Source organism: Lagenorhynchus albirostris, chromosome 11 (genome assembly GCF_949774975.1).
Source record: "Lagenorhynchus albirostris chromosome 11, mLagAlb1.1, whole genome shotgun sequence".
Taxonomy (NCBI): Eukaryota; Metazoa; Chordata; class Mammalia; order Artiodactyla; family Delphinidae; genus Lagenorhynchus; species Lagenorhynchus albirostris.
In genome coordinates, this window is record NC_083105.1 from 61,306,052 (window position 1) to 61,331,840 (window position 25,789).

Consider the following 25,789-nt stretch of genomic DNA (forward strand, 5'->3'; position numbering starts at 1 on the left):
AAGACAAGACGAAGGACTCATAATTCCAACTGTCTGGGTTCAAATCCATTACTTATACATTGCTATCAACAGACCAGACGCTCAACCCCTCCGAGCCTCAGCTTCCCCCTCTGTAAACAGGGGCTGGTGAGAATTAAAGCGTCTGCGAAGGATGAGTGTCGTGAGGATTTGAGGAGCTAATCCATGTAAAGCACTGGGGACATACATGACGTGTCTGCTGCTATCTTGGCACCAGCAGGGCCCATATGCCTTTGTCTGCCCTCCCCACTCCCCGCAGAGCACACGGGGGTAGTCAGGGTTGGGGCGGGCAGGGTGCTGAGTTCCACCACATGTTATTCAGATACCAGGTCAGGGAGGCAGGTGGGCGCTGCATGGGGGAGGGGAAGCACATGTCAGGAGGGGTTGGGAGACTGCCCAGGTACCCAAACTTACCCCAGAAACACTGCACAGACACCCCTGCAGTGACCCCATCACCCAGAAGTGTCTCAGCAGCCCACCCCCAGCATCAGAGCCTGGGATCCAGCCTCAGGATAGGCTCGTGCCCTCGGGGCAGATTCCTGTGCCCCAGTGGAGCCAGAAATGCCCACTGTGTAGGACGGAGGTCTAGCCTGGGAGGCAGGAGGCCTGGAAGGGGCGATGTGACCCAGGCAGGAGCTCCCATCTCCAGCCTGTCTCCCCCTCCAGTCCCAGAGATCTCTCCACCCCTGTGACCACAGGAGTCTCTCCCAGGCACGCTCCTCTCTCTGCTGTAGCCCCACCACCTAGGGCGGTGCACCAGGTCCAGGGAGGGCACACAGAGCCATCCAGTCAGGGCAAGAGCGCCCTGGGACATCAGGCCAGGGAGGAAGGAAGAGACAGGCCCGGGAGAGCTGGAAAGTGCCTGGAAGTGGAAGAGCGGTGTCTCCGGAACTTCAGGAAGGCAGGAGGGAGTGCCCTGGGCTGGCCGAACCCTCTGCCACTCCATCAGAGGCTCTGCGGGAGCAAATCAGTGTCTTTTCTACTTACACTTCATATTTAAGATGAAATTGTTTTTTTAGGTTTGGGCAGGGATGACTTTTTAATTTATTTGTTTGTTTGTTTATCTGGTCGCGCAGGGTCTTAGTTGCGGCAGGCAGTCTCCTTCGATGTGGGATGCGAACTCTTAGTTGCGGCATGCGTGTGGGATCTAGTTCCCTGGCCTGGGCCCCCTGCATTGGGAGCGCGGAGTCTTACCCACTGCACTACCAGGGAAGTCCCCATGCTGGGTCTTGAACCAAGTCTCACTTGTCCAAAGCCACAGGCTCTTGACCTCGACCATCTATTTCCTCTCCAGCCCCTCAGATGGTGGAAGGCACACAGTAGGTACTCAATAAATAATAGATCAAAGGCAGGAAGGAGGGAGAGCAGGAGGAAGAAAGGAAGAGGAGAAGATACGCAGGGGAGACTCTTGCGCATGTAGAAAATAAACAGTCAAGGTGCGGTTTTCCAATGCCAGACTGGCACGGTGCCCAGGACAGCTGCCCTACACTCAGGAGCCCAGGGCCTGCGCTTGCCTCATCTTTTCCAGAAATATGTAAGCCTAGATACGTCAGCCTTCAGGTATGCGGTGAGGTCTTCGGTGAGAGGCATAGCGCGCTCTCTCTCTCTCTCTCCTTCTTCGTTGAAGCTGCCTTTCCTCTGGCTACCACCCGACACCCACCCAGCCAGCCAGCCCAGCTATGTCCCTCTCCCCTGGAGCCAGGCCTGGCTTGGTTGGGAGGCCTATGAACAGCCCCCCTCAGCAAGGCAGATCCCTGCCCCGGGAGGAGATGGGTCCATGGTGCCGGGGGAGGGGCAGGAACCACATCATCTAACAGGTTGGTCGGGCTGAGAGGCGTCACGCCTTCGAGGAGCTAATGAGCACTGTGTGACAGGTGTCTGCTCCTCAGTCCCCAGCCTGCCCTGCCTGCGACCGGAGCCAGCTGCCGCCACCCCTCAAGGCTTGCTCGCCCCTCACTGCGCCCTGCCCGCTCCGGGACCTGCAATGGCCTGCCGCTCCTGCGTCGTCGGCTTCGGCAACCTCCACGGCTGTGACGTGACCCAGGCGAGCGGTGCCTGGCCTGGCACCTCCGGATGGAGCAATTACAGGGCCCCCGAGCCGGGCTTCAGCTCCAGCAGCCTCACAGGCTGCCTGACAGCTAGCACCATCCCCAGGGTGACCGTGAACCCCAGCCTGCTAGTACCTCTGGACCTCAAGGTGGACCCAGCCATGCAGCAGCAGGAGAGCCAGAAGAAGGAGGAAATGAAGGTCCTCAATGATAAGTTTGCCTCCCTGATCGGCAAGGTGAGCAAAGGTGTGGAGGGGCTGTCTCAGAACTAAGCCCTGGGCAGGTGGCTGAGCTCTGTACCTCCCAAGCATCACGTCCCACGCCCGCGCCCAGCCAATGGGAAGTCGGCACTGCTAACTCCGCAGGCTCTGAGCGGAGAGATGGGGAGAGGAGAGCCTGCGCCATCCTGATGTGGGGGAGAGAAGGACCCCAGAATGGCCTCTGAGGGGTGTCAGGATAATAATGTGCTGCATGGCCTGGGGTCACCCTCCCTCCCAGGCGTGGACTAGGGAGGGGCTCTGAGTGTGGCCAAGAGGATGCCCCCTCATAAGAATGGCCGATGGGGGCCTGGGCTGCATGCAGTCCGACTCCAAGGCAGATGGACAGGGCCCACCTTCCTGTCCACGCGGCTGGCTCTGTTCAGCTTCCCAGGGTCAGAAACACCGGCAAGGGCTGGGGGCGGGGGGCGGGGGGCGGGCAGCACATGTGGGGAGGCCAGAAGGAGGCTGCAGAATGGGGCTGCAGCTGTGGCTTGTCAGGAGACAGGAATGCAAGGGATGGACGCTGCGAGTCAGAAACAGGTGGCCAGCCGGTCCTCCCTGCACCCACCTGAGTAGAGGGATTGAATCCCTGGCACCCCACTTCCTGGACCCCACTGCCATGGCCAGCATGCCGGTCTGGGCACTGGTGTCCATCTCCGGCCCAGGGCAAGGGCTTCAAGGGCTCCAAGGAAGTCCTGTCTACCTCCCAAAGCCGGTCCTCACTCACCTCCTCCAAGGACCTCCCCTAACCAGCCCTCCCAGCTCTGCTCCCTGCTGCCCTGCCCGAGAATGGTAGTCAGATAGTAACAGCTACTGATCATTAACAGCTCACCATGTGCCAGGAACTGTGCTGGGTACTTTACATATTTATCTCAATTTCCCTCAACCTTAGGAAAGAAGTCATTTTCATGCCCATTTTACAGATAAGGAAAACTCAACTTTCTTGCCCCCCACCCCTCATCCTTCTGCCCCTGGCTGGGTCCTTCTCTTCCCCTTGCTCTCCCAGCCTGTGTCCCTCTGTACTTCCACTAGGTGGGCACTCACAGAGAGGGGAAGAGGGAAGAAAGTAACTTCTGGAGCACTGGCTTGTGCTCTGCCCACACCACCCGGCGCTCCACAGTGGCTAGTTCCCCTCCTGTGTAGACAGAGCAGCCCAGGGGTGAAGTACCTTGCCCAAGGTCACACAACCAGCAAGGGTACGGTCTGGACTTGAACTCAGGTCTGTGAGACATGAAGCCAGTAGCCTCCGAGGTGGGAGTCATTTCTCCCCGGCCCCCTCTCCCGCATTCATGCGTCCAGACCAGCATTCCTGCACCCACACCTGGGGTGCCTGGGGTAGGGGTGTGGAGGGGAAGTGACAACTGGAGGACAACCAGAGCCTAGGAGAAGAGCCCGCTGCCCTGGGAAGGCAGGTCCCTGCAGGGCCACCTCCTCTCCAAATACAGCTTAATCCCTTAAAAGGAATGTTTCATGAGCTACGTAATTTGTAATTCGGCGCGGATGGGTGGCTTTCTCCCTGGACGCCAGGGCTGATATCACCCTGTGCCTCTCCGCCATGGGGACAGGAGGGGTGTGTAGGCACAGGGAGGGGCCCGAGGGGTCTGGGTTCTGTTCCCAGGGCCAGGGCGATGCCCTCTAAGATCTTCAGAAGAACTGGAGCTTCCCAATCCGCAGTTCAAGACTTGGCCTTGAGGAGGGTGCTCTTCAGGGTGGGACGCAGGCAGCCGGGGTGCCAGCCCCTTGGGGAAGCTGATCGCTGGGGCTCTGCCCAAGGAGTCCCAGCCGATCCACCAACTCTATGGAGAAGGTCTGTTATTAGCTCGAATCCCTCCTTGTAAAGACTGTGAGGGCCCAAGGGGAAGCAAGCAGAGGTTAAGAACGTGAAACCTGGAGTCGCGTTCCAGGGTTTGCATCCTGGCCTCACCTCTGACCGGCCGCATAACCTCAGGCAAATTATTTAGCCTCTCTGTGCCTCATTACACATCGGTGTAATGAGCTTGTCAAACGGGATCATTTTTGAAAAGCATTTTTAAAGCCCTTACCACGTACCAGGTGCATTCTGTTTGTTATATTAAAAATACCATAAATGGGCCTGGCCCAGGGAACTCCCGAACCCATTTAGTCCCTTCCAGGCAGGAGGGAGCCTGGTAAGAGGGAAGGAAGGGCCCTGATGGGGGCGGGGGGAGAGCTTCGTGGGTAGGCGTGCAGCATGGGGCTGGATAGAGATGCATGAGCCAGGGGGTGAGACGCCATCACCAGTGGAGGGGTGGGCTCTAGGCAAAGAGAAGAGACAGGCAGCGCCACCCTCCAGCTCCACATCCCCTTCTGGGCCCTCTGAGGCACCGAGAGAAATCAGAGAGCACTGAGGAAGAGGAGGAAGAGGGAGAGGGTCGGCGGGGAGACCCCCAGGAGTCCACCGAGGGGCCCTGGAGCGATGCTAATTCTTCCACTTGGAGGCTGTGTTTCCTTGGGCAAGGCACTTACCCTCTCTGTGCTTCAGACTCCACTTCCCTGCTCTGCTCCTGCTCTGAGGGTAGCCCTGAGCTCATGCCAGTGGAAGGACTGGTACAGCTGCAGCCATGAAGGAGGGGAGGCCGAGGGAGGAAGGGAGAGGGCAATGCCAACATCCAGCAGAGGCTGCTGGCTGGGCCCTCTCACCCTCACACGCAGACACCAGAGGGGATGGAGGTGGGACAAGAGGGAGGACTCTACCAGTGGCGCCCAAGGAGGCTATAGAGGGGGAATCCCAGAGGGGTGGTAAAAAGGCTGGGGACAGAGAGTCGGGCACAGTGTCTTCCCTTGGTGTGTGTGGCCTCTGGAAGTCACCAGAGCCATTGGGCACCTGCACGAGGGAAGGCACAAACCAGCCCTTCCTGACGAAGAGACCCTGAGGCTCCTTAGGCAAAGCCAAGTTCTGGCTGGAGGCAGAGGATGTGACACCACCCCCACCTGAGGAATAGGACGTGCAAGCCCCAGAGGCATCGCTCCGAACGCTCATGTGCACGGACTGTGGGCCATGGGCTGGGGACGTGAAGCCTCCCAGGCGGTCAGCACCCCCTCCTCAGAGGGGGGTCCCAGCCCAGCCCAGGCTGCTCAGCTCCCTCCACAGAAAGCACATCTCTCCCCACCCTCATCTGGGCCTGCTTTTCAACAGGGCGCCCCGGGACCCTGGAGTTGGGTCACAGTGAGTTCTGTGCTTCTGAGCCTGTTCCTTCATCTGTAAAACGGGAAGCAGGTAGACCAGGGGCTTGCTCTCTGAGGCTCTCCTAGAGCTGCCGCCTGTGATCTAAGGGCAGGGGTCAGCCAGGACGGGGAGGAAGGGGAATGAGAGGGGGGTGCTCGGCAGCCTTGACAGGTTGGAAGCAGTTAACCCTGCACCTCACAGGGTGCCAAGATTTCCTGCCCTCCCAAGGCCTTTGTTCCGAGAGAGGGAGGAGCCCTTCTGCAGGGGAGGTTCTGGGTGGGGGATGAGTTTCCATCCCCACCCACTGAGACAACAAGCAACTCCCCCAAGGGCAGCAGGGAGAGGGGGCTTCCCGGGATCCCCCAGAGGCAAAAGTGCCCTTGGACTGGCTGGCCAAATGCACCCCATCTCCCAGCAGGTAAGTACTAAAGCATAGGGGATCGAGGTTAGACTAAGGGAAGGACTTCCTGGTCTAAAGGGTTTTTGGGTTGCTTATGGGTGGAGGAAGGAGCCTCACATCTCTCCTCCCACCCCACCCCCAGTATAAACATGGGGCTCTTACTTGTCAAAACACAGGGAAGGTGGAGTGAGCAGAAACCTGCCCTCACCCCCACCCAGCAATCCCTCACACACACAAGGAGGACAGAAACTCTCTCGACTGCATCCCTACTGAACCTGTTTGATGGCGATGACATCAAACTGTAGGCTTAAAGTCAGCTTCAAGCAGAATTTACCTGTCCCAGTGGGAGTTAAGGAGGGGCATGACAGCCCACAAATGCCATTGTCCCGTGTTCCCGCTGGTGTTGTCTGCTGCAAGGGTCAAAGGGGCCTTCCGCAGAGCAGCAGAGTATCTCAGGGAAACCCGGGAACGTGGGCAGGACAGAAAGAGAGGCGAGCCCACCCGGCACCCAAATTCAGGAGGAAGAGGACCACGAATGTCCAGCGCAGCAGCTGCCGTCAGATGGGCCTGTGTGTGCAGCTTGGCCACCGAGTTGCTGTGGACACCCTGGACACGTGACCTGACTGCCCTGGGCCCCTATCTCCTCCTCTGTATATGAAGGGTATAGACCCGCTGATCCAAAAGGCTCCTGGCTGTGGTTCTGGCTCTTTCAGGATGTGATTCTGGGAGCTGATGGCAGCCGTGCACGGGAGGAGGTCCAGCTACTTGCCTGTGGTCATAGGGAACCTCACCAGGCTCGTTGTCACAACATCCTCATGACAACAACAGCCTGCACTGTCCAGGCGCCTCGCCCCAGCCACCCGTCTCACCTCGGTGGCTTACCCGCGTCCCGGGCTCTGATGGGCTAGGGACCCCAAGAGGCAAGCAGATGGCTCTCAGTCTGATAGGGTGCGTGGGGGATCAGGACAAACGAGGGCCAAATACTGGAGGGAAGAGGGGAGGCAGCTGGGAGCACGTGGAGGAGGGGCTGGGATGGTGGGAAGGACAGTGAGTGCCCGAGAAAGGTGGGGCCTGGAGAGGACAGGCGGGGTGGGGAAGAGGCAGGGGGAGCCCCCAGGCTGCGCTGGGCTGAACTGGGTGGAGGGAAGGAGAGGACTCAGGAGGGACCCTGCCAATCTGCCGGTGGCTGGGGTGGGAGCTGTAGGAGCCCCTGCAGAAGTCTGAGCAGGAGAGTGTGAAGAGGACGCAGAGTTTGAAAGGAGCCCTGGGCCCAGAGCCCTCAAGGCAAGACAGGCCCAAACTAGAGGCAGAAGCCAGCCCAGCAAGGGCAGCTGGGTCCCAGGGCCTGCAGAGACCTTGCAGCCAACCAGAGGCCTATGCTGCAGCGGTTCAAACATCCTAAACCCAAACTGCCTGGATTCCGCGCCTGGCCCTGCCACTTGCTAACTGTGTGACCTTGGGCGAGCTACTTCACCTCCCTGTACCCTGTTCCGTTGTCTGTAAAGTGCAGCTGAAAATAACACCTACCCCGTCGGGTTGTTTGGGGGTTTAGTGCGTTAAAGATGTCCAGCAGGTAGGAAAAGGCCCGGTGCACGGTGGGAGCCAGAGCAGTTTGCTATTTGCTGCCTCAAAGCACATCCCCGGGTTCTTCTCTCTGCAGGTGGGCAGGGCAGGTGACGTCATCCCTGACTTCTAGCTGGGGAACCTGAGGCTTGGAGGGGCTACAAGTCCAGGGTTGTGGGGAGGATTAGCATTTAAGAACTAACCAGGCCCTACCCTGCTGAGTTTCCAAGGCAAGATGAGACCGGGCTTGCCGAGGTGGGCGGCAGACAGGCCTCTGACACCCCACGTTCCTTGGGGTCTCCCACCCAAGCCCCAGGCAGGCCTGGAGAGCCTGTCACATGTGGGCAGTTCACAGCTTAGTCCCCCTTCCCTCATCTCCTTGGCCCCGGCCCTCCCGTAGGAAACCTTCGCTAATTGTCTCCACCTCCCTGGGATTCTCAGATTCCATCCTTATTTCACCATCTGCAGTTTGAACAATCAGTAATTGGAGATGCCACCTGAAGGCTCTGAGTGAGGGCCCGGGGTGGGTGTGCTCCGCGGGTGTGCTCCGGACAGATGAGCTGCCACTTCGCAAGGAGGCCCCTGGAAGGGGCGTGGGCTGGCTGGGCCGCACCTGGCCCTCTCACGGCAGCCCTTCCGCTCTCCCAGGTGCGAGCCCTGGAGCATCGCAACCAGCTGCTGGAAACCCGATGGCGCTTCCTGCAGAGCCGGGACTCGGCAGCCTTTGACCTTGGACACCTCTACGAGGAGCACCAGGGCCGACTGCGGGAGAAACTGCGCGAAGTGAACCAGGAAGGGGGCCAGCTTGAGACCAAACTGCGGCAGGAGCTTGAGACGGTGAAGGCGTTTCAGATCAGGTAGGGGCGCCCTATGGGCATGTGGGCCGGGACTGAGGCTGGGGACCAAGCTGCGCTCAGGTGGGTCCGGGAGCCCAGGCCAGAAAAAGAGGAAACTTCTTTAGAAAACAATTCTTTAGTCCACAGTTGCTTATTCAAGACCTGCAAGGTGCTAGCGGTACTCTATAAATACTGGGAGGATGTGACAGTGAAGCTACAGTGACCCCCCAAATAGTGACCCTTATGACGAAGCCAGTCTCATGCTGGCTGACGGCCAAGCCCTGTGCTTGCTGGCCCCTGGGCACTGTCACAGCTCGCATCCCCATTGTGCCCATAAACACACTGGCTCTCGGCCGCACGACCCTCTGGCAATGGGAAGTTGTGTCACTAGCTAGAGCAACAGATGGGCTCCTGCTTTGAACGTAGCCTGGGATGTTGACCTCTCTTGGGCTGGCAAGGAGCAGAAATGATGGGGTCTGTTTGCACAAGGAAACAGTCCCCTAGAGGTAATGCGTGCCTGACCTCAATAGTGGACTTGGGATCTAGAGAGAGATGAGAACAGCCCCAGCCTTCAGGATGCTTTTATCACCTAATGGGACACACAGACAGGGGGACAAGCGGCTGGCAAGCAGTATGGCCCAGTGGTTAAGGGCCCAGGCTTGGGCATGACTATGTCCTGTGGGAGGGGGTTACTCCCTGCCCACACCCCTCATTAGCTCTGTGACCTCGGGCAAGTCGCCTCACACGTGAACCCCAGTCTCCTCCCGTGTGGAGGGGGAACGGTGATGGTTGACGCCAAGGCAAGGCTGGTGTGAGGAGGAAGTCGAGAGTTCAGCGTGGTGCCCGGGGCTGATAAACGGCCCCTTTTCTGACCCCTAAAAGGCTGAGTGCCCAGCACACAGTGGTCCTTGACTCGGGCTTGCTGAGCTGATTCAGCCAGTCTAGAAAAGCAGACCAGTTACCCTGGTAGCTCAGAGGACAGGTGACCCTTTCTGACCGGACAACGGCCACGGCTTCAAGGACAAGGAGGCTGGGCAGAGCAGAGAGGCCGGTCTCCTTGCAAGGAGGCCCCCGGCCAGGGTGAGGGGAGGACAGGGTGCGGTTGAGCCCGCACCCTCCTCCGGCAGGGCTTGGGCCGGACCCCCGGCCAGGGATCTGAGGCGAGGCCCAAAGCCTCCAGAGTCAGAGGGTGGAGGCAGCCTGTCAGGAGTCCAGGGACCTGGCTGGGCTTTTGCCCACCGCCTCTCCGCATGGCCTCCCCTGCTCAGACCACATGCAGAGGGGAGGGTCACACAGAGAGCTCTCCCCTCTCTGGGGACCTCAGTTTCCTCATCTGTGGATCTGGCTGGGACTTCCCAGCCAACTGGCATGATCTACAACCCTGGCCTGGGCTGGTCCTCGAGGCTGGGCCCCTTTCTGACCTGGGGGCCACCTTTCCCCCGAGCCCTGCCCTCCCAGGTCCTAGGGAAACACACAGGGAATCTGATTGCCCATTCTGACGGTGACGAGGCAAATCATATTGGCGCACCAGAGCCCACGACTCATTTCACTGATACCGAGCAGGTCTTTGGCCCTCAAAGGAGCAGAGGATGGCAGAGCTGGATGGCAACTTGGATCCTCCTTTTATGGGGAAGGAAACAGAGGCCCAGAGAGGGCGGGGGCTTGTCTTCAGTCACGTGGCCGTGCATACTAAGTCCCATCCCTAACCTCACAAGCTCCCGGGGGAAGCCGCTCCCGTGAGACAGCAAGATCACATCCACAGAGGCCCTTTGTAACTGGAAATTCTGTACAAACACTACCTGTTGTCTTAATCTGGCTCAGCCCCCCTCGTTTGGCCTTCTGCCTGGTTTTACTATTTAGGCTCAGGGCCTCTCTTCCCCTCTCTGGGTAGGGAACACACCTGAGTTGGGGGAGGTAAGGCTGGAGGGTTTCTGGGTCTGCGGGCCAGAGCCACAGAAGCTGCAGCCTGGCTGTGCAAAGCCCGGGGCCCCCAGGAGCCAGGAGGCGCCAGACCAAGCCCTGACAGGGAGGGGTGTGCCTTGAGCCTACAAGGCCGATGAGATCAGCTTCACTCCTAGAAATAAACAAGTTTGGTGGGGGGAGGTATGGGTGTGACGAGCTGAAAAGGGCTAAGAATGGTTTCGGGAGCCGGTGGCTGACAGACTGGCAAGGGATTGGTGGTGAATAGGGGGACATGGCATCACGTAAGCCTCTATGGGAATGGAGACTTCCGAAAGCTTTGATGTAGCAGGGACCCCAAGGATCAGCTAGCTAACCCCTCTATTTACTAAGGATGAAGCAGAGGCCCAGCAAGGGGAAGCAACTTGCCCAAGCCCACACAGCAAGTGACTCAGGAATGTCGCATACGATTTTGTAAGCTGTCTGGTGCACAAGAGCATCTGTTTGAGGGGGTGAACTGGAATTGAAATGCAGTGGAGTCAACGAGAAGGGGGCTGGAAGGCTGCACAGAAGGCTGGGAAGGGCAGTGAGGGGTAAAAAGGAGGTTTGGCACCTCGGAGGGCTCCCCACTGGACAGTTCTCCCCAAGGTCCTGCACCCAGGCTGGCAGAACTCTGCTATCCAGAGAAGAGGGGTGGGGGGAGGGGAGAGGCTGGACACAGGGCGTGCGTGGGGAAGGCCAGTCAGTGGGAGCTGCTCAGCTTGGGGCTCCCCAGACCCCTGTCCCCAACTCAGGAGGCCCCCAGATTCCAGAGGGAAGCCTCTTCAAGTCAGATTTGTGAAGGATGTGCAGAGAACTGCCCCCTCCCTCGCCTGCAATGAGGGTTCCCGTGGTTTCTTTCTGGAAATGCTGAGACAGAGGGGCGGAGGGCCGGGGTCTGGTGTTGGAGAGGAGGGAGCTTGGGTAATAATAATAGCAGTCGCTTTAGTGGGTGCCACGCACCGTTGTGAACACTTTATGTATGAACTTATTTAATACGCGCAACATCAACATCATCATGACAAAGGCACACAGAAGCAGCCTGTCCAAGGTCACACAGCTAGTTAGCAAGGCAGTGAGGAATTGAACCCAAATAGTCTGGCTCCGGAGCCCCATGCTTAACCAGCCTGCTGCACGAGCCTCCAAGCCCCTCTCTGTGCCTCGATTTCCTCATCTGTGAAATGGGACCAATAGGCCATCCCTGGCTAGCAGCTCTGAGGGTCACAGGAGGGGGTGCAAGTAAAGCTTCTTGGGCATTTTGTTTGCCCTGGCAGGCCCCAGATTGCAGACCAGTCTCCCTGGCCCTCCCCACCACCCTGCCCCCATGACCCATACTCTCAGAGTCCCTCCAAACTCTCCGAAGCCGAGGTAGTGACCGGGGAGAGTGCAGGCCCTCAGCACACTGAGTTCCAGAGGCCCAAGTGCCCCATGGGCTCTCACCCCCTGGGGCCTGCTCCCCTGAGTCCCTCAGGGAGGCTGGGGGAAAAGAAGGCCTAGGGGATGGCAGGTCCAGCTAGTCGACGTGGGCGATGGGTGATGCTGCCCCATCTGTGAGGTCAGGGACTGGGGCAGGCGGGTGGCTGTAATTAGAGCTGCCAGTGATTCAGGCATTCCCTGAAGAGGAGGGGAGAAAACAGGAAGCCACAGGATCCCCACATCCGCTGGGGCAGGCAGGGCTGCAGGTGGGAAGCGTGCAGCTGGCCGACACCAACCCCGGGGGCCAAGAATGTAAGGTCAAGGATCCAGGGAGCCCGTCTCCCCATCCAACAGCGTTCTTGTTCTGAAAACGAGGTGGACTGAGTAAGGAAGAGGCACATCTGAGGAGAGAGGGAACCCACCTTTGTGGAATGCTGGTGGGCTTCAGCTCCCACGCACACACGCATGCACCCATGCACATGCACACACGCATGCACCCATGCACATACACCCGTGCATACCGCGAAAGACAAGCGGGGGGTGGAGTTACCTGCCCCCAAACACACCGGGGGCCCATCTGACTGCAAAGTCCATGCCCTTCCTGTCCTCCCTCTGCGGGGAAGATGGCCTGGTGTCCTGCTGTCTAGCAAAGCAGTGGGGATAAGGGTGGGGCTGCAGGGACAGGTAGAGTTAGGAGAGGATAACGTGCGAGGCAGATGCTCAGAGCAGACTCAACCGAAGACAGCTCGTTTGAAACTGAGACTCTCCGGGGAGGAGATGGGAAAACGATGAGGGAACAAAACGTCAGGGTGAAAGGGCTGCACAATCAGGAGGGGTTTCCTGGAGGAGGTGAATGTGAAGCACAGCCAGGAAGGGGCAGATGCCGCTGGGAGAGGAAAGGCTGCTCATCAAGGAGTGAGCCTGGGAAGTGGGCTGCCTGCTGCCCCAGAGCCAGCACTAGGGTATCGTGGAGGAGCGGGGCTGCATCCACCTGAAGAAAGGGACCACGTTTTCCTAACCGGCACAAGGCACCAAATGGGGCTACAGAGGCCCTGAGCCCCACCCAAGGAGGGTTAAACAAACCCTCGCCGAGTCCCACCACACCCAGCTGAGCAGCGCCTCTCTCTCTCTCTGTCTCTCCCTGCCTCCCCCTTCCCTCCCTCCCCACCTCCCAGGTATGAGGACGAGATCTCCAAGCGCACGGACATGGAGTTCACCTTTGCGCAGCTGAAGAAGGTAGCCTCCCCAGCCTGCCCCGGGGGCTCCTTTCTCATGGACACTCTGCCCTCTTTTGCTCAGGATCCCCAAGCAAAGCCCCCAGAGGCTGAGTCCCAGGACCACAGGCAGAGAGACATGAACCTGTCCCCACCCTTCTCCTTCTGCCAGGCTCTGAGCCAGGTCTCCTCTGGGACTCACCCCCATCTCACCCAGGAAGCAAAGTTCCCCCTACCCCACCCCTGCCCTGGGACCCCTCCGTTCCCTCCCCCATCATTCACAGCTGCTCCCACCCCCAGGACCTGGATGCAGAGTGTCTTCAACGGACAGGACTAGAGAACAAGTTAAAAGGCCTGAAGAGCTTTGTGGTCCTGATGAAAAGCATCTACGAGCAGGTGAGAAGATGGGGCCAGGGTCCCGCTGAGCCGTGGGTAAGGGATGCAGGGGAGGCAGAGGTGTCCAGTGGGTCGTGGAAACTTCAGCAAGCACTCACTGTTGGCAGCCACAGATGTAACAGTTTCCTAAACCCCTTGCACGCTGCTGTCAATAATCCAGCGTGTCCCCTCGTCACTCACTTCATGGAGTGCGGCAGGTTCCCACAAAGCCTCTCTCAGGGAGAGCCCTGCTTTCATGTGTGCTGGAGCGCTGAGGGCATGCAGGGGACCAGGTACATCGAGGGTCAGGAGGTGGCCTCAGGCAGGGAACCAGGAGGCCTTGAACAACCGTTCTAATTGAACTAACCTCTCTCTCATCCCCGTAGCCTAAATTACAGACACCCACAGTTCTAGCTGTGATAGGCCTTCAGTGCACCCCCCTCCATTTTGGGGTCAGGCAGGGAAGACCTATAGTCAGATCCTCTGGTTCCCAGACAACACTAGCTTCTGCCAGACAGAAATGATGCAGTAAGAACTTCCCTGGCAGTCCAGTGGTTAAGACTCTGCACTTCCACTGCAGGGGGCATGGGCTCGATCCCTGGGGAACTAAGATCCCACATGCTGCGTGGGGCAGCCAAAAACAGAGACCCAGTAAATGTAGACAGAGGAGCCTCCAGACACGTTCTCATATGTCCTCAGCTGAGCCTGGGGGAACAGCGGCCCAGCAAGGCCTGTCCCACTGCCAGTGCCACCAGCAGGTGAGCCCTGCCGCTGGACTCCACCCCTCGGCGCCACTCTGCCTCCCGGGCATCCTTTGGGACGTGTGTTCTCCTCTCTACATCCCCCGTCTCAGGGGTGAGGAGGCTGATGGGGCGAGGCTTCAGTTCATCTACAAGCAGGCAGGACCGTCGTTGGGGATGACGGTGCAGCAGCCTGTGCGCCGCAAACCGCTGGCGCCAAGCTATGGCAACGCAGCCCAGGGCAGAGCAGAGGTCAAAGTCGCCACCGCAGTCAGAAAGGTGTGCTGAAATGCCCTAGGGCTGCTGACCATGGCCTCAGGGCTCGCCCTGTGGAGACGAGACTGGGCCTCGTGGCCGCACGTGGGCCTCGCTACTCTCCGGCGGCTCAGCCCCGAGAGGGGCTTCCGTGGGCCTGAGACCCGCCTGCAGCCATGGGAGGCAGCAGAACTGAGAGAACACCCCAACCCTCGCCACCAGCAGGGAGGCAGCCCTCGCAGGCAGGCCGCTCCAACGCCCACCGAGTGGTGTGGGGAGCGGGTGCCCAGGCGCAACGGCCTGTGATGGGATAGATCCGTTCATTCACTGAACGAATGTTTATGGCAGGCCTGCTAGATGCCAGGCGCTGATATCACAGCAGTGAGCCAGGCGGGCGAGTTCCCTGCTCTCAGGAGGGCACAACTTAGCTAAGAGGGGACAGGCTAATAAGCACCTCTGTGGACAAGATCATTTTGGAGGGTGAAAAGTTGCTGATATGCAAAGAAACAGGGTGATGCCTCACTGCAAGAGGGCAGGGAGGCTTCCGCCCCCGAGTCCGAGTGTTGACAGGGGTGCATCTCAGAGGAGGCCCAAGCGTGTGAAGGCCCAAACCAGGAAGACCCAGCTCAGCAGAGACTTGAGGTGGCTTCCGCCAAAGGAAGAGCCGTGTGAAGCACCTGAGGCAGGAATGGTTTGATCCTGGGAGGGAGAGAAAGCAGCAGCTGTGGCTAAGGCAGGGCAAGGGCCAGCTCATGCAGGGTCTGGGGCCCAGGATGGGCTGTGGGCCTTATTCTAAGCATGATGGGTAGCCCATGGTAGGGACCAGCGTGGGTGCTACAGACGGGGTAAAGGTATGGCTTGTGCTGCTGGAGGACTGCTGTGGAGAAAGGGCCACAGTGAACGCAGAAGTGCATTTATTATTATTTATATTATATTATAAATACTATCATATATTATAACATAATATATTTATAATATATTATTATTACATGTTATATATAATATATATAATAACAGCAGTTATTATTGCTTTGGGAGGCAGTGAGGTGGCAGGTTGACATCGGGCCGTGAGGTTTGAGTTTCTCTCCACACACCTCTGTAGGCTGAGAAGGCAACACTGACCCATTGCTAAAAAGATTCCCCACACCAGCGGGTCTCTAAGCTGGCACTGCCTAGTAGAAATATAATGCAAGCCACATAGGTAATTGTAAGTTTCCTAGTAGCCACATTGTTTTAAAAAGCAAAGAAACGGAAAAAAATAATTTTAATGTATTCTGTTTAGCCCAATATATCCAAAATATGATTATTTAACATGTAATCCATATAAAAAATGAATGGGCTATTTCACATTCTTTTTCCCGTTCTAAATCTTCAAAACCTGGTCTGTATTTTACACGTCCAGCTCATCTCAGTTCTGACTGGCCACGTTTCAAGTGCTCGTGACCTCAGAGAGCTAGTGGCTACGGCATCAGACAGAGCAGGTCCAAGCACAGGCAGGTGCCAGCCATGGCCAGCTCAGGTAGAAGGAAAACATGGCGGGATGTGAGTAGCTCCAGGTGAGGCCAGACTCTCTGGTTTCAACTTTGGAGCAGACATCAGAAAAGCACGGCTATATAGGCCCACCCCAGGGTCCCAGGAAAGAGCCCTCCCCTCTCCCCAAAACACACACACACCCAGGATAAGTTGTGGAAGGCCTTTCCCAGAAGCCAATGGCCATAGGCTGCTCAGGGCCTCATCTACACACTGCAGCCTCCCAGGCAACCCCTTTACTCCTCACCTCCGGGAATACAGGCTGTGAGAGGACCCTGGGGCCCCCATCTCCCCTCAGCTTCCAGGGTACACCCCAGCTCCCAAGTGCACTGGGGCCTGGCTGCATCCAGCCAGAATGCCACCTGCCCCACCCATACACTCTGGTTCCAGGGAGATTAGCTACGGAATCCACTGACAACCCCCTGCCCCCAGGCACACCTCCTAGGGTGCTGATGCCTGCAGAGGACCTGGCATGACTAAGCTGCTTTGGCACCTGCCTTCGCGGTGCCTCGGGAGGTTGCTCCAGGCCCTGGACACCTCCTCCCGGCTCCATCACCGTTACCAATCACAACAATAGTTTCCTTAGCTGTTGCTCATTGAGCACCTACTACATTCCAGGCACCAGGCTGAGTGCTTTCCAGATGTAATCTCATTTACTCTTCCCAATAACCCTATAAAGTAGGGATAAAGATTAAGAAATCACGAACTTTAGAGCAGCTGGGATTTGAATCCTGGCTTGGTGATTATGTGAACTTGAGCAGGTTCCTTTATTTCTCTATGCCTCAATTTCCCCATCTGTAAAATGGGGAGAACAATAGCACCTAGCTCACTGGCCTGTTGAGAGGATTTATTTTGCTAATATATCCTAAAACACTTAGAACAGTGTCTGACACATGGTATTTGTTAAATGTTAGCTGTGTTCAGTTCCATAATTATACACATTTTTCAAATGAGAAAACTGAGGCTCGGCTAAGTTTACAGACTTGGCCAGGGTTGCTCAGGTAATAAGATGTGGTGGTACTCAGAGCTCAGTTCCCTTTTCTTTTGGCCGCACCACGCGGCACACAGGATCTTAGCTCCCCAAGCAGGGATCGAAACCGTGCCCCCTGGAAGCGCGGAGTCTTAACCACTGGACCACTGGGGAAGTCCCCCAGTGCCATTAAACACTGCATTTTACCAAGCAGTACTGGTACCCCCTCAGAGTCACCATCTTCCCGGACCTGGGGGACCACAACGAGAGTGGTCATACGCATGGCAGCCTCCTCAGACTCTGGCTCCTAAGCGAAGCTCTGAACTGTACCCCGGCTCAATTCTTGCCAACTTGAAGGTACACATCCCACGGTGGCACTCCCACACCACACAAGTCAGCATTGTTATGCCCTCTGCAGCCCGGCAGGGGCTGGCCTGTCTGAACAGGTCTGCAGATGCTCTAAACCCTCCACTTCCTGCTGCTGTATACCATGCTCATGCTTACGCTGCCTCTTTCCAGAAAGGATCTGAGGCTGCCCCATCAACTGTGTTTCTCCCATCCTTTTGCCCCGGTGGCGCCCTGTGTTCTGAAGCGCCCTAGCCTTTTCCTCGTCCACAACAAACGCTACCCTAGGCCTGGGCTGGAAGTGTCCCTGGAGAGCTTAGTCTGAAACACCCCAAGTCCACCCACCTACACAACATGGTGACTGAGGGATCCCAAGCTACATCTCTGAAACGGTTCACAGCCAAGCTCCGGCAGGGATGTCCGTTCCATCTGGGAGATGCCAGTCTCCAAAGATGACCCAAGGCAGCAGAGCTGGGGCATGAATCCGTAGGCACCGTCAACCTTATTCTGGCATGGGTCGGGGCCTCCTGCTGCCTCTGCTCCGAGATCTCTGTTAAGTCCATCTGCAGATCGGCCAAAACCCTCCATCAGGGAACCCCCTAAAGGGCAGCTGGCCACTGAGCTCAGAGTCCCGCGGGCTCCAGGGTGGAGACAGGCTCCTGCCCCTGCCCAAGCTGCCTTTTCCAGGAGGCGATCCCGATCACCAGAGATGCTAGTGGGCGGGGTCAGGCAGCGAGCGGACAGGGGAGGGGCGGCCTTCCTCTGCAGGCCTCGCAGCTGCCCGACCCCGCGGTCTACAGCCACAGGGATACGAGCTGCAGGTCAGCAGCATCCGCAGGTCCAGACGCCAGAGCCTCAGCCACAGCCTCGCTGAGCAGAAAGACAGATGAGCGTCGGGAGGGGGCCCAAAATCAGGAACCAAGATCAGAATGCGGTCACGAGCCAAAACCAAAACCTGGATCTGAGCAGGCCTCCTGATCCAACTGCCACTTTTCAGGAAACGCAGGGGCCAGAGGGAGCGTGTTAAACACCGACACGCAGGGCAGTCGGTCAAATTCAGACTATGGGCGAGCAACTCGGTGGTTTCAATAAGAAAAAGAAAAAAATAATAACAGAGACAGAGAGAGATGGAGATGGTAGCTACAAAATAAGAGGGACTTAGAGACAGATGGACCAATGACAGTGTATGGACCTTGTTTGGATCCTGAATCAAACAAAGTTTGATCCGGCAGGAGCGACTATGCCGTCCCTGTCCCACCCCCTCCCTCCCCCGGGCTGAGCCCCGCCCCACCTCCCAGGGTGCCCGGCCCCCCTCCCTGCCTCTCTGAGACTCCCCGGCCACCTGCCTCGCTCTGTCTGTAAGATGCTGGCCACGGACACTCTGCTTATGCCCACTCACTCCTCCCCACACGGGCCCCACACGGGCCCAGGTTGTTAATCAGCACCTCCAGGGAAAGCAGCCCAGGGCCCTGGAGGTGACACCTTGCAGCCCCTACAAAGACACCCCTCCCCACCTGCCTTTCTAAACACCCCTGAACCTTCAGGCCAGAAAGCTGTCAGGCTGCGGGGCATGACAGAAAGCAGATCTGGGGCTTCAGCGCCTGTGTCCACCCCACGATGTGAGCTTAGCAGGAGCCGCAAAGGCTCTGGAGTCCAGCCCTGCACTCACAGCTGTTTCCATCAACTCTGTGCGCTGCAGTCTCCTTCCTCTCTGTAATCTGGGGCTAACAATCGTGCCAACCTGATGAGGAGGAGATGTGAGGATGCCTGGAGAGCCCTTAGCACACACACAGCCTGGGCTATCATGAGCCCCCAGGGAAATGGGAGCTTTTAACGCTTCCGGGGTCTCTGAGAACATAGGCTAGCATTTTCTGGGCAGAGAAGAGGACAGAGAAGAGGGGGAAAGCAGGATCCCAAAGGACAGAGAGAAGAGAAGATGTTGAGGCTAAATCCTGCTGTGGCCGGGCAAGCCCATCAGCTAGATGGGGAGGGGCACTGAGCCCCCAGGGCGACCCTGGAGTCACCTCTGCCTTGGCCACTGGCAGGGGAGTGGGGACGCTCGACTGTCAGCCTCTGGTCTACTCCTGCCCTCATCATTCACGGGCTTCCATCCCAACATGTGTTCAACAGAGACATTCCCCTGCCAGATATGGAGGCCTGGAGGGGAAAACGGCTCATCCAGGCCCTCGGGGAGTTCCCGTCCTGGGAGGGCAGGGGTAGGGGAGGCCAAGCTGCCCAATGGTAGAATTCCCTCAGGCCCAGAGGTCCTGGGCCCTTTCCTCCCCCGCCAGGAGAGGAGGAAGGTGGTCTGCCCTAGGAGTGGACAACAGTGTAGACGGGGGGAAACAAGAGGGATAAGGCTTGTAGGGTGGGCCTCTGGAGTCAAGGGTCCCTCCCTGCCCTCACAGAGAGGAAGACCAACAGGTGGGTGAGCGGGGGGGCCAAGAGCTGCTTCCCAAGAGTCCAAGCTGGCGAGGCGGGGCAGCGAGGCATCTATCCTCTGAGCATCTCTCCCGGGAGACGGGGAGGAGCGCGCCCTCCCCTCGCCCGGGGGATGAATGCACAATGGGGACTATGTCTGGCTGAGGGTCTGGTGCCCCCCTACCAGCCCTGAGCCCCCAAGTCTGTGCCCCGCCAGGAGCTGAAGGGCCTGGCGGCCCAAGTGAAGGATGTGTCGGTGACCGTGAGTATGGACAGCCGCTGCCACGTGGACCTGAGCGGCATCATGGAGGAGGTGATGGCCCAGTATGACGCCGTCGCGGCTCGCAGCCTGGAAGAGGGCAAGGCGTACTCCCAGAGCCAGGTTCGGGGCTCACGAGACTCTGGGAGAGGGGAATGGGGAAACACGGGGGGACGGAGCCCACGGCAGTGAGTTCACAGGCAGAAAGGAGAATGTGAGAGCCCAGCGCTGTGCTCGGCTCCAGGGGTGATGGGGACGGGGCAGGCCCACAGTCTGCACTCTTCAGAGGCTCACGTTGTGCTGCCAGCCAGCAATGCCAGGCCAGGTGTGGGCACGGCCCGTGGGGCTCAGTCTAGGGCAGCCAGGAGAGGCCATCCAGAGACGGATGTGGTGGGGGGAGGAGGGGCAGTGGTGGGCCACAGAGGAGGAGGTGGCGCGGGGGTGAGGAAGAAGAAGAGGCCAGGGGCCAGGGTGCCGGGGGGGACACACTGAGCGGCCCCTCACTGCCGCCTCCTCCACAACCTCCAGGTGGAAGAGCGGGCTGCCTGCTCAGCCGAGGCTGGGAACAGCCTCCAGAGAAGCCGCGGCGAGATCGCTGACCTCAAAGTGCACATCCAGAAGCTCCGGTCCCAGATCCTCTCCACCAAGAGCCACGTGAGCGTCCGAAGTGCCCACCTGGGGGTGGAGCAGGGAGGGGCGCGGGACACACGCTCTCGCCCACTCTCACGCACGCACACAGTCACACATGCTGAGTCCAAGCAAGCCCTGGCCGAGTGACCCTGGGCAAGTCACTTAGCATCCCTGGACCGCAGTTTCCTCATCCGTCCTCCTAAGATGGCTCTGCAGATCACATGAGCCTTGCAGATAGAAGTGCTCTGTAAACTGGCCGGGGCTGTTGGCACGCTGGAGGGCCCAGCCACATACACCCAGAGCCCACTGCCTCCCTCCAGGCCTCCCACCAGCTACACGGAGAGAAGGGAGGGGAGGCCTAAGCCCCAGCTTCCAGCCAGAGAAGTGTCATCCCTTAAGGACAGTTGAGACAGGCTCCTCTGGGGGCCTGCTGTGCTTCCCCCTTTGGTGGCCTTGGGAAAGCGTCTCCTTAGGTCTAGCTGAATGCCCTCTTGCTGCAAGGCAACCCACTACCACGCTCAGGAATGCCGTGCTAGGTCCTCCCTCCCCATGCACACCCCCACCAAGGACAGAGGTGGGCTCCTGGCCCTGGCCCGGTCTCTCTCTCCCACCTTTGCTCACTGACCCCTTCCCTCTGTCCTCCTGGCTGCAGTGCATGAAACTGGAGGAGAACATCAAGGCAGCCGAGAGCCAGGGTGAGCTGACCCTCCAGGACGCCAAGGCTAAGCTGGCCCAGCTGGAGGCCGCCCTGCAGCAGGCCAAGCAGGACATGGCGCGGCAGCTGCGTGATTACCAGGAGCTGATGAGCACCAAGCTGGCCCTGGACGTGGAGATCGCCACCTACCGCAAGCTGGTGGAGGGCGAGGAGAGCCGGTAGGAGCTGGACCAGCGGGGTGGGGCTGGGAGCGCGGGAGGACTGTAGGACCAGCCCCATAGAAGGCCGGCCCTCTCCACCCCCTCCCCGCCCACAGCATGATTCTATGAGCCTGGCACGCCTGGATTCATATCCTGGCTCAGCCACTGAAACAAACTGGTACCTCGGCCCGGTTCATTAAATTCTCAGCTTTCCCATCTGGAAAATGGACCGATCATAAGCATGGCGCGCCTGTGGTGCAGAGGATTAATACGATCCTGCGAGCAAATGCCTGTCACAAATTAGTGCTCAGTAAATCACAGCCATTCATGCAGAGCCCAGAGAGGACAAGCTGGCTAGCCAGGCTCACACAAAAGGGCAGCCCAGAGCTGGGAGTGACAGCTAAGAATCGCCCTCCTCATGCCAGTCCCCAGGCCCCCAATCCCAGGGGAGCTTAAGCCACAGGCTCCCTTCACATCCCACCATTTCCTCCTCCCCCAGGATGGACTTGCCCTCAGCCACTATGATCAGATCCATGCAGTCCAGCTCTAGAACTGGTGAGCCCGCTTGGCCCAAGAACCCATGGTGGGAGGTGGACAGCGGGGGGATCGTGGCCCTAAAGGCATCATACTAAATGGCTCCCAAACCTCCAGCCCGTACCCTGCCCCACCCCTTATGTTCCCTGTAGCTGCCTCCAAGCATGGCCTCTCGAGAGCCCCCTCCTGGAAAAAGAAGACCAGGGGAGACGTCGTGATCAAAATCACCGAAACCTCGGAAGAGTTCCTCTCGCAGGAGTCAGAGCTCTCACAGTGAGGCTGCTGCCCGGACCCCAGGAGCCCCACGTCATTCCCCTGCAGCAGGAGGAATACAAGCTAGACTCAAGAAAGCAGCTTGGAGCCTCTAGGTCGGGAAGGAAGCCAAACCTGACCCTGAACTAAGAAGAGGAGGGTTGGAAACAGTGACTGCCTTTCTGTGGGTTGCCAGGGATCCGACAGGACTGTCACCAGCTATTCAAAGTCACTGGGCTCCACATCAATATCTCACAGTCCCACCCTTCCAACCTCTGGCCAGAGGTTTTCCTGACTGGGTAAACTGGGATCGGGCGTCTGTTTTTCCTGCACCTCCTCGCTCCTCCCCACGACAGAGGGCTCTGAACCAAGGTCCCCCTGACCCTTTGCCCAACCCTTGCCCTAAGCTCACGTCTCAGGTCTTGCCTTGCCTCTGCCTCGGAACCGAGGCGATGCCCTTTTTCCCCCAGCCCTGGCCAGCCACGGACCAGGGGCTGATGGGACTGCCTGGGCACCCTCCGCATCTGGAGTTCCTGGGGAAGCTGGGTGCTGAGGACCCCGGGCTTTCCTGCACCACCTGGGCTCCCTGGAGACCTGACAGTATCAGGAAGGGAGGGGAAGAGGCTCCCTGGGTGTTTGGGACCTGAGCCCGGACCTCTGAGATCAGCGCAGACACCTGTGCCCCTTCCCTCCTCCTGTGGGTCCCTCCCAGCAGGTCACAGTCAGACGTGGACAGGCTGCCCAGCCAGCTCCCAAGCCCCTTCTCTAGAAGTTATTCTTGCCGTGACGAACTCCCTGGCGGGGAGGTGGGAAGAGGGGAGGCCACATGGCAACCGGAGATCAGGCAGGAGAACTGGACCCTCCTTTCTCCTCCCTGCCATCCTGGGGTTCACCACCTTGCCTGGGATCTGAGCTCTCTGCCTCCCACCCAGGTGTTTCCCAGCCTGAAACCTGGCTTCGGTGCACCAGGCCCTTGAGACCCCTAGCCCCACCCCTGCCATGAAACCCCAGGCCCATTTCCCATGAACCCCACTCCTGGGCGTCTCTGTTCTCTGCATGGGGCCAAGCAGCCTGGCCCTCGCCTCCTCTGCACCCACACCTGTGGGTTAGAGCTCCTTCCCTTCTCCCCCCTCCGCGCCTCCTCCCTCCATGCCCGCCCCCGTGCCACCGGGGCGGGAGGGTAGATGGGTCATGAAGAAGGCACTTTCCACTCGGGTCTGGGAGCTGCTGCGCCCTTGAGGTCGGGCGGGAGGGCCCCGATAACAACCAAAGAGAGATTGTGCAGCGATCCAACAAGAAGATTTGGGGCTCCTCTTTCCTCCCCTTGGCTCTCACCTTCGGGGGCTCCAGCCTGCCACTCCATAAGCCACCTTCCTTCCCTACCTGCCCCTTGCCTCACCTCCTCTTCTAGCCCCAGTTTTGATTCATTCATCTTGTTTTCCAGGAGAGGGTGGCCCAAGGCTCTGGCCCCCTCCTAGGTCTCAGGGTCCTCCAGGCCTGTGGGGGGCACTGAGGGCAATGACTCTCAGGCTTGAGGGAACTCAGACATACACTCATCCCTCAAGTCCCAAAAGGGTGCTGATTGCTGTTTTTCTCTGCCTATTTATTGGTTTCCAAGGGAGCAAATCCTCAGTGGGGATACAAGATATAAAAAGTATATATATATATTATTTTTTCATAACTTATACATCTTTTAACTTATTGCTTCTCTTCCTGTTTCTGCATAATCAGTGCTATGTATTATACTATCTGGAGAGACAACACATCAGCCACCCCACCTGACTGGCTGACTATATTGGGGCAATGCCCCCTTCTCCCCGCCAAGGGATGAATAAAGTGCTGAGATTTGTCCATGGATAAAGCTGTGTGTCTGTTTTTATCTCCCCTCTCAGGATTGGTCAGTCACTGGTCAATCAGGTTGACCACAGGACTTTGGAAATTCTCCAGTTATGGGGAAAGGAGTCCAGGGACCTAGTTATACCTTCAAACCAATGCAACTTGGACACAAAAAGTTCTCCTGCCCCACCATCCGACAAGGAGGCTGTACCGGTGTGACCTATGTTCCCAGTGCCTCCCGATATGCCCAGGCACCACGTGGCCGCCTCAGTAAGCACAGACACAGGGGATTCCCTATGTGACGGCGTTTCCCCCTCAAGCACGTCCGTCTGATCGTGCTGGTTGGCACAGCCCAGAATATTTTCTGATAGGTACAGGCCTAATCCTGCCCAATCAAATTCGAGATCAACAAACAAGGATTGAGGGCCTTATCCAAGCCCAGCCCCGTGGTAGGACACCTATGAGCATTCCCCACCCCGCCACCTCGAGAAGCTCGCTGTCAGGTCAAGAGAGGAGCTATCTGCTCACGGCAGCCAGCCGAACTTCCTCTCCAAGTGAAGAAAGCAGGGGAGAGGGGCTTGTTCAGGGAACCCGGGGATAGGAAGAAGAGATGTCTCAAGGACAGGAATCTTGGGGGTGAAGAAGGGCCTTTGAAGCATTCGTGTCCTGGCTCACCCACTCACTGGAATGAAGCCTCAAACAGAGCCTCACTTTTCCCATCTGTAAAATGAGCATACAGCTTCCCTACTTACCTAAAAGGGTGTTTGGGGATCTGACAAGATGGCTGGGTTCACTCCTACCAGGAATAGCACATGTCTTGCTTGAGCACTCCGAACAGCTCAACAGAGGTAAAGGATTATTAGTGATGTCGTTATAGTTATTACAGCGGACGTTATGGCTTAAAGACAACCCCCTAGTCGAGAGACTAAAATCAGGCGAACAGGCCTGAGGCTGGCTCTCTCAGGGCACAGCACAGCCATGCCCTTGGGCTGGAAGACTAGAGACTTCCATTCAGGGTTTATCCATTCTCCTGGGGCCCCTGAGGGATGGGCTCCACTCTCAAAGCTCAGAAGAGACGGTGGATAAACCCCATTCCTATTCAGGAAGGGCCTGGGAACTGAGACCAGCTCTCTTACTTATATCATCTTTGTTTTTTATTGTATTAATTTCTGAATTACTACTTATCTTTGTTTTCTATTCTGTTAATTTCTGAATTATGGATTTCTGAATACTAATTTGAATTTCTGAAACTGAATTCATAATATTTATAACATAAAAAATGACCTATCGTAATTTCCTTTCTTCTACTTTCTTTGAATTTATTATTTTTATCAGTTTTTGACTTGTTGAGTTGAATCTTTAGTTTTCCATCTTTCTTCTTTTTCAATATAAGACTGTCTAAAGACCATAAATTTCCTTTTATGTACTATTTTGACTGCTTCATATTAGCATTTTTTATTAGCATTTAGTTAAAACGGTTTTATTCTTTGACTCATAAGCTGTTTAGAAAGCTCCCCACACGAGGGTCACGTATTTCACGTTTACTGAGCACATACTTGGTCTGTGCCTGGCCCTGCTCTGCATGCTTAGGGAGACATTAAATCCAGCCAGCATTTATCTCTGTATCCTGGCCTCCCTAATCCTCTACTTTAGCCATGCTTCCATTGCCTACTTTTGTGCCTTTTATCCTCTAAACTCCTTGTGGGCAGGGATTGCACCCCATTACGTCCCCAGGGCCTTGCACAGTGCCTGACCCGTAGCAGGTTTTCAATAAAAGTAAAATTAATGAAAGAATGAATGAATGATGTACCTCCCCAACCGAGGTCTCCTAGCCTAAAAGTCCCATGAAGGGAAGGGCACATCTCCTCAGCCTTTGTGTCCCTGGTGCAAATGTAATGCCTGGCAAGTTG

The 25,789-nt window shown here is 57.5% G+C and overlaps 1 protein-coding gene across 2 annotated transcripts; it reads left to right on the forward strand.

Moving 5' to 3' along the window:
• The first annotated feature begins 1,996 nt into the window (after positions 1-1,996).
• Positions 1,997-22,182, forward strand: KRT80 (keratin 80). 2 transcript variants are annotated; one of them, XM_060166179.1, is made up of 9 exons: positions 1,997-2,302; positions 8,122-8,330; positions 12,839-12,899; positions 13,178-13,273; positions 19,731-19,895; positions 20,301-20,426; positions 21,055-21,275; positions 21,757-21,812; positions 21,944-22,182. In XM_060166179.1, exons 1-9 carry the CDS (start codon positions 2,003-2,005, stop codon positions 22,066-22,068), a joined length of 1,359 nt encoding a protein of 452 aa, XP_060022162.1. In that variant the 5' UTR covers positions 1,997-2,002; the 3' UTR covers positions 22,069-22,182. The 2 variants fall into 2 exon arrangements, with proteins under 2 accessions (XP_060022162.1, XP_060022163.1); XM_060166180.1 differs by having other exon boundaries at positions 21,909-21,973.
• Positions 22,183-25,789: the final 3,607 nt, after the last annotated feature.